Source organism: Bidens hawaiensis, unplaced genomic scaffold (genome assembly GCF_021521415.1).
Source record: "Bidens hawaiensis isolate Kalapana, Puna unplaced genomic scaffold, B.hawaiensis_p1.1 tig00019588_1, whole genome shotgun sequence".
In the NCBI taxonomy this organism is placed as follows: domain Eukaryota; kingdom Viridiplantae; phylum Streptophyta; class Magnoliopsida; order Asterales; family Asteraceae; genus Bidens; species Bidens hawaiensis.
Genome location: NW_027492976.1, coordinates 378,443 through 387,009, shown reverse-complemented (window position 1 = coordinate 387,009; position 8,567 = coordinate 378,443). Strand labels below are relative to the sequence as shown.

Sequence of the window (8,567 nt, the reverse complement as noted above, 5' to 3'; positions counted from 1 at the left end):
ACGAACACAAATGCTCATTTTTTTAAATAAATAAACATGAACATAAATATTTGTTTGATTAGGTGTTCGTGTTCGTTTACAGTTAAATGAATGAACACGAAAATGTCCTTGACTCCTTGTTTGTGTTCGTTTGATTCGTTTACAGATTTTCATTGTTCACATTGATGAATACATCGGTCTAAATCTCTAGGCTCTACCGATTTTATTTGTGTTTGAACCGTTCGTGCACACATTCATTTCCTTAATGAACGAACACGAACATAAAATCTCGTTCAATAAGTGTTCATGAACCGTTCGTTAACACATTATTTCCTTAACAAACGAACATGAACAATATATTGTTCGTGTTCGTTTCATGTTCGTTCGGTTCGGTTCGGTTCGTTCGGTTCGGTTCGGTTACGGCTCTAACAGATGATAATCGATTTGGCACCTACTGATAAAGTACCTGTTTCCATTTTCTCATCCTTAACTAAAACATTAATTTATACAAGTATTGTCGGATCATACTAAATTTTCAGCGAGGATGTAAGTGACGTCTCTGCTTTCACTTAATTTGAGTTGAGTTGACTTGATTTATAGATGTATTTATTTACACTTGAAGGTATGCACGAACTGGATTCATAACAGCAGTTGACACGATCAACCGAAGCTTAACTCGCCTTAAACCCCCATCCATCTCACCCTCTACAAGACCCTTGATATGGAAACACTTGTACTGCACGGCGGCATCTTATTCCGATGTTAATCGAGCACATGTTGTGGTTAATGACGATCGTGTTTCTCGTATTTCATCGTCAATTCGCGTTATCCCGGACTTCCCGAAACCCGGTACACACATTAAAATGTAAATGCTCAATTGATCAATGCCACGAGAATATTGAAACAACTCATTTATGTGTAGGGATCATGTTTCACGATATCACGACGATGTTGCTTGATCCGGTTGCGTTTAAGCACACGATAGATCTGTTCGTTGAGAGATACAAAGAGAAAAACATCTCAGTTGTTGCTGGTGAGTTCTTGTTTTGTGCTGATGTTATTTAGTTGAGATATAATAATCAGTGTTTTAGAAATCACTAGGCGCTAGTTGGCGGTGGGATATGGCTTAGCGGTTAATAGGAATGTAACTTCTAAATATACCGAATTTTATATATAATAATATTTTCAATTTTGACAAATTTTGATCAACTAGTGATTAATCGGCTACGACGGTATTGACTAGCGATTAATCGACGCCTAGGCGTGATTTTTATAACCATGGATATAATGTTGTTGAAACATGAATTTATTTGGATTGCAAGTGATTCTACTGTTTGCGAAAAGTCTGACTCAGTGAATTTGTTTTATGTTCATCACAATTCTTTACTTGGAATAAATGAAACTTTTACAAGTGAAAAATACTATTTGTTCAATACCTATTATATGGTTTTTTGTGTTTTTAATGTATTTGTTTGGTAGCTTAATTGCTAATGTATAGACTTATTTGCAAGCCGGGACGACCTTCAGGCAGAACGATACTAACTTTTTTGTAAGTCAGGACGACGTTTGGGGATAACTATATATATATATATATATATATATAGGCTAAGTATAAAATGAAAACCCACTTGAGTTGTGAAAACTCTAGAAACCCATTCTCAACCACATGTTTTTAATTAATGTTTAAATCTTGTAGTCCATAATTAAAGTGAATAAAAAATGTAAATATAAATATAACTTTTTCTTTCTCCTGAAAACATATATAAAAATTAGTAAAAAAATGTTAAAAAATAGTAAAACATTTTTTTTAATGTTTCGATGTTTTGTATTAAATGTTACAACATATATTACATGTAACAAAAAAAAAAAAACGATGTTACATAGGGTTTTCGCAGGTTTTTACAACTCAAATGGGTTTTCATTTTAACCTTACCCTATATACATATATATATCAATCAGGACAACCTTGATGTAGAAACAGAGTACTTTAGGCATGATTTAGTATGACATGATGTTTCTAAAGGAATGGTTATTCTGGTGTTTAGTGGCAAAGTGTAAGAGGAGCTAGAGTGCTATTGGCATGCTCTAACTAAATAAGTTCTTGGACATAGTTTCTCTCTTAGTTGGTATTACACTGTGATTTAATTATTAGTTAAAATATTTTAGAAATTTTAGTTTTTACTTGTTAAAGTTTTGATGAATAAAGTATACAAGGGAAAAGTCACGCATCATGAAATTGGGATAACCAGGATGATTGATTACTTCTCTTTTACATAGAGTTCATTATGATGTTTCATAACAAGTTTTGACCCACTGTATAGTTTTTATGGCGGCTAGACACGGACTGTGAAACATCACAATGAACTCTATGTAAAAAAGTTATGTATTGTTTGATATTTCTAGTTGACTTTCAAATCTGTTGATGGCAAATCACTGATAAACGCGTAATTCTGGGTCCTAATGCAGGTATTGAAGCAAGAGGGTTCATATTTGGTCCTCCAATTGCATTAGCCATTGGTGCAAAATTTGTTCCTATGAGAAAACCCAACAAGTTACCTGGTGCGCCTTTGACTTCCTATTAACTTCAAATGATTTTGTTTCTTGCTGTACCTTTGGTCTGCATAATATTGCACAAGTGATCGCTAAAATTAGTTCTATCGGTTATTACCCAATATCTGGTATTAGCACTGTACAAATATATCTAGCAACTTAAACCCTGTTTACTCAGAATCGGCTGGCAACAAGGTTGGCTGTAATTCAAAGGCTGTGTGATTTGGGTGACTAAGGTTATTGTTAATGCTATGTTACAAAATCCCTCTTTCTTCGTTGCTCACTTGTAGTTGGCTAATTGCATCTTATATTATTCACCGGTACTCAGGTGCGTAGGAACATCTTCCTCGTTTGCTTAGACTCGAACTCAACACAAAAGTCTTGGGTTTGGGCACCTGGGTTTAGTCTAACGTGTTAGTTTCGGGTCAAACATGTTTAGCTAAGCGGGTCGTGTTCGTGTCGACCCAATGAGTTCACGGGTTGACCTTTTTAACCCTTTTATTTATTCTTTTAAAATGGTGTTTTATTTTAAGTTAAACTATTTGGGTATTTTTTATGCTATAATTTTAAAGATTAGAAGTAAATGCTAAAGAAAAGTTAAAGATAAGTATCAAGTACTAATATACAAAAAAGTTAAATAAATTTTTTTTTTCATCTTAAACTTTTCGTGTGTGACATTTTTAGTGTTCCATGTCATGTTCAGGTTCAACCGCCAAACCGCAAAGACAACCCATTTAGCAGCCCTACTCACACTTCTTAAAAAAGTTATGCGTTTATATCGAGAGTGATCAGATGAGGGCAATCAGGATGGGTCACGGGTTAAAATGGGTTTAGGTTCAAACATATCATATTTCAAATTAAAATTGCAAAAGCAAACAAATCAATTTTGCTCTAGTTATTATCTAATTGTAGATAGGCTTGAGGTTTCTGGATACTTACTTTTTTTACTCCTGCATACACAATGTGGTTACGTAACCTATAACCGCCTCTCTTTCTCTCGCACTATATTTAATAGCAAGTCTTGTAAGGTGTTATAATAAGCCATGAGCCTTAATTGTCCTCTCAGGAGATGTTATATCAGAAGAATATTCCTTGGAGTACGGGACCGACATTATGGAGATGCATGTTGGAGCCGTACAGGCTGGTGAACGTGCACTCATAATAGATGATTTAATTGCTACTGGCGGAACCTTGGCAGCTGCAATCAAGCTACTTGGTAAGTTTGAATCATCAGTAAATACACAATACTGATAATATGTATATTTGATTCTTTTTTTCTGTCTTGTTTTATATTGCAGAGCGAGTCGGGGCGAATATAGTCGAGTGTGCTTGTGTTGTTGAATTACGTGATCTGAAGGTACAACCTTTCTTTTTATTCTCTAGGTCATTGGTTAATTCATCTAATGTTGTATGTTACAACTTTAATCGGATACTACTGGATCATTATTTACAGGGTCAGGACCGTCTAGGTGACAAGCCGCTATTTGTGCTTGTGAGCTCAACTTAATTATCGATTGTTCCTTGAAAGTCATAATTGTTTCTTGGTTTTAATTGGTCAATTTGATAACTTAAACTTGTTGAAGGCTTTGTTTGAGCGATCGATTAAAGACTTAACTGATTATATAAAACTTTTAAGGGAGTGTAATGTTTATTAAAACTTGGTGCACATATGTTATTAATTGTGTGATATCTGGGTTATACTTCTAATCTATTTTATGAAACCTATGATCATGATTTCTACGTGTATTGAAGGAAACGGGCTACATGTGGATTAGAGGTGCACAAACCTGTTTTTGGGCTGGACCCGGATCCAGGTATAGCCCAATCGGGTACATCCGGAACCAGGTAGGGGTGTGGAGGGGGGGGGGGGTAGGATTTAGTGCCCACTGGATCCGGGTAGGGTAAGGTCCAAACCGGGTACTAACGTGAGTTTTTTAAACAAAGTAAGTTTTGATGGTTGGCAACACTATAAAATCGACCATTATGGATTAAAAAATAAAAATAAAATAAAAAATTAACCAAATAAATACATTGTAAATACAACTCAAAGTCAACCATTTTTTACACTAAGAAGCTTCTGTCTTTCTACCCCCAAAAATTAATGTTATTGCGTGGGAAAATTGAAATCTAAATCGTTAAGTTTAGAAAACAGAAATTTAAATTGAAACTCTAAATCAGATGTTAAGAAAAAACCTTAGAAGACAGAAGAAATGAAGGGTGGCCTCCGGTTCAGTACATATTCTCTTAGTGAGATGCATAAGTCATAAGGGATTGCCGATTAATTGAGATGAATGATATTTTGTTGGGTGAGGACACTTGCCGATAAAGTGTAGGGATAATAGGAGTTGAGAAGGAGTTCTTCTAGAGCTTAGAAGAATGTGAAGTGCTGTAATTGCAACGAGGTGGGGCATGTTAAGAGTTAACGCGTCCTAAGGGAGAGGATGTTAAAAAAGGATTTGAACTCTACTGAGGTTATAACCCTCAGCGGCTACTTCCCCTTCTTCCGCCAACATGAGACACCGCAAAGGATGATCCATCACCATCACTTTTCCAGTGAGGTCCTCACCCATCACGATATCTTTCATCCTAGTTAATCGACAATCCCTCACGACTTATGCATCTCACAGAGAGAATATGTACTGTGCCGAAGGCCATGACCCTTCATCTCTTCTGTCTTCTAAGGTTTTTGTTTAACGTTTGATTTAGAGTTTCAATTTAAATTTATGGTTTCTAAACACAACTATTTGAAGTTCAGTTTTCCCATGTAATCACCTTTTTTCTCTTTTATGAAAGATATACGATAACTTACACATTCAAACCTTAAACGTATTTAATTATAAAAACGACAATTGATAAACACCATGAGAGTTTTTATTTATAAATGTGTTATAGACATCAACTTAAACACATTTCACAAATATGTGGATTAGACTTTTAGACTTGTGTGCTCCTATATTTGTCCCTAGCACTTGATCTCTCACCATATGATTCAAGATTTGGAACTTCACCTAGGGTATGTTTGGTTGGAGATAATGGAATGAAGGGAGAATGGAATAGGAGAAGCAATGGAATGGCCAAGGGAATGAAATAGATCATTACATTCCTTTGTCTTACTTGATTAACCTATAGGAATGAACAAATTATAGGAATGAAATAGAAATAATAAAAAAAAATCCTATCTCAAATTAATTTTTTTTACCAAAACTAAAAAAAAGAACTACATTGGCGATGGTGGTGGTGGTAGTAGCTCCGGTGACGAAAATGGTGGTGGCGATGGCGACTGTGGCAGTGGCGCTGGCGGTCAGGCGGCGGGGGTGATGGTTGTGGTGGCGGTGGCGGTGGTGGTGGGGGTGGCGGTGCTCAAGCGGTGGTAGCATTGGTAGTGATGACGATGGTAGGGTGGCGGCAACGGTGGTGGCGGTCAGGTAGTGATGGTTAGGCAGCGACAATACTGGTGGCGGAGATGATGACAATGGTTGGATGGTTGCCGCAACGATGGTGGCGATGACGGTGGCGGCCGTAACGCTGGTTGTAAGGTGGTGGTGGTGGCGGAGACGACGGTGGTAGCGCTGGTGGTAAGGTGGTGGTGGTGGCGATGGTAGTGGTGGTGGTGGTTGTTGTTGTTGTTAAGTGGTGGTGTTGTTGAGAAAGTAGGGTGAAGGACTGAAGGAGGAATAGAATGAAAAAAAAGGAGGGTGGGAAGGAATGGTTTTGATGGATAGGATTCCATGTGTAATGGATAATTTCATTATATTAAGCAACCAAACATCACATTTTTCATTCTCACGTAATGAATCATTCAATTCCTCCTGTCATTGCTGCATACCAAACGCTACCCTAAGGTATTATAATATTATCATGACAATTATTAATCTTACTTAATCAACATATAACATCTCTAGCAAACATTACTATAATGAACTATTGTTTGATAATTCCACAACATCAACATTCCTTGTATATGTTCACATAATTCGACCGTCTTTATTGATTTAGCATCTGCCCGAGCATTCTGCACAACTGCACGAGCCATGAACTTGATCTTCGATCCCCAAGGCATATCCAAACCACAAGTTAGCTAGTACTAAAGTGCATAATATCACCACTAAGCATCTTATATGGAAAGTGCATATAATGATTTTATTATGTTTTGCAAGTTATAGGTTTTCCTTTTACACGTCACCGTCTTATAAAATGATATCGTATATTGCATTGCAACATGTTAATTGGTAACTAAATTACTTTCAGTTGACAAACAAAAACAATTAATAAACAAAAGTATGCACATAGTTTGACATCTGATTACCAAACATGTTCAATCGAAAAAATGGATCTTCACTATCCCAACAAGATCATAAAATATGTTCGGTAGATATTTATACATATTTAACTGGAAAAATGGGATCTACCCAATCCCAACAAGATCATAATATGTGCTAGAACCATATTTGCTGGAATAACAGGTAATGGATTTTCAAATACTGTTGACATTGCAGCATTAAATATTTGTTTGACAATCAAAAGTCAAATAGTGATTGAGCTTGAACTGGTAATCTAAAATTAATTGGTCAAAATGTACCTGTTCATGAAGTATTATGAGCTGACTTATTATATAAAATATTATAAATCCCATACTTCTAGAAAGGGTTGACTTTTGTTTTGTTTGACTTGTTTTACCGACTGATAATTATGGACTTATAGTAATTTAGTCAAATTAAAATCATTTTAAACAAAAGAATGAGGTGTTAGTAACCAATGAAAAACGAGACCAAAGTCAAGCTTTTAGTTTTTATTAGATGATTTTTTTCATTCCCAGGCATGGAATATATATTCATATTCTCATAGGTGTGTAAACATAAAAGTCTTGACTTTTATCAAAGTTAGAATTAATTAGATCGAGTAACCCAAGCAACACCAATAATTTTATGATAACTCATCACAACTGTATCAATATTATTTGAATTTATGCAATTATTTTATCAATTACATATATATAGATGCAAAATGACTTTTGGCTTTTATTCAGACATCTAATAACAATTTTGCCATCTAGTTACCAGTTGTATGTATTTCTTAGTAATTAAAAAAAAAAACTATGTTCCTTCATCCTTTACTGAGCCGGAGGCCACGACCCGTCATCTCTTCCATCTTCTAAGCTTTTTGTTTAACGTTTGATTTGGGATTTCCATATAAACTAATTCTGTTTTCTAAACACAACTATTTAAATTTCAGTTTTCCCACGTAATAACCTGCCTTTTTATTCTGAAAGTTACAAGGTTATCTACTTATATTATACAGATATTAGACAACAAGCATTTTTAATTGCATTGACAATAAAGGTTTTGTTTGACTTGTATATTGTAAACATACTTGTTTGACCTTTTAGCCTTTCTTAAAGTTATATGTTGACTTTTATAAGCCAAAAATTGCGGGTTATTACTTAAAGGCTAAAGCTACAGCTACTTGCCTACTAACTGATTTTTAAACTGCAACCTGTGAAATAAGAAAGCAAAGATAGCAAGATGCTATAACAAAGCACAACACATATTAAACCATGTATAGTGGTGGAGGGGGGAAGCCCACTCCATCACTCTCTTCGTTGGTTGGAACCTTTTTTGACCAAAGTCAACCCCATTTTAACGTTTTTCACAAAACGCCCAAGACATTTTTCTCCCAAAGTGTCTCCATAGCGCCCCGAGGAGCGGTGTGCCCGGCGCTATGGGGCTTTCCCCCTCTAAAGCGCCCCAACTACCCCGGGGGGTGGTCTTAGAGTTCTTAGTTACATACAAATAGCATTAGTTAATTTGAAAAAGAAGATGATTCATAAACTCAAATTAATTTTGGTGAAAGCGCATCAATAATTTTTTTTCTAGGGTATCGGTATTTAGTGGCGGATCCACAAATTTTTTTAAGGGGGTGCACTGTTTTTTAGATGCTTCAGTTTCATAGAATCGGGCCGGTTAGACGGTTCGGGTCGGTTCGATTAGGGTAAAGTTTATCACATAATAAAATACGATACAATAGAAGGCGGACTTGAA

The 8,567-nt window shown here is 35.7% G+C and overlaps 1 protein-coding gene across 1 annotated transcript; it reads left to right on the top strand.

Annotated features, from left to right (window-relative positions):
* Window positions 1-595: 595 nt before the first annotated feature.
* Window positions 596-4,133, top strand: LOC143558692 (adenine phosphoribosyltransferase 1-like). The gene is made up of 6 exons (XM_077047476.1): window positions 596-828; window positions 902-1,012; window positions 2,446-2,538; window positions 3,596-3,745; window positions 3,828-3,886; window positions 3,983-4,133. The coding sequence occupies exons 2-6, from the start codon at window positions 907-909 to the stop codon at window positions 4,034-4,036; spliced, it is 462 nt and encodes a 153-aa protein (XP_076903591.1). The 5' UTR covers window positions 596-828; window positions 902-906; the 3' UTR covers window positions 4,037-4,133.
* The last annotated feature ends 4,434 nt before the right edge of the window (window positions 4,134-8,567 follow it).

What these genes read in the sequence shown, in the direction of transcription:
- LOC143558692 (XM_077047476.1), top strand. Translation starts at nt 907, where the DNA reads ATGTTTCACGATATCACGACGATGTTGCTTGATCCGGTTGCGTTTAAG. An exon ending in AAACATCTCAGTTGTTGCTG is followed by an intron (nt 1,013 to 2,445) that starts GTGAGTTCTTGT and finishes GTCCTAATGCAG; the next exon opens with GTATTGAAGCAAGAGGGTTC. An exon ending in AAAACCCAACAAGTTACCTG is followed by an intron (nt 2,539 to 3,595) that starts GTGCGCCTTTGA and finishes TTGTCCTCTCAG; the next exon opens with GAGATGTTATATCAGAAGAA.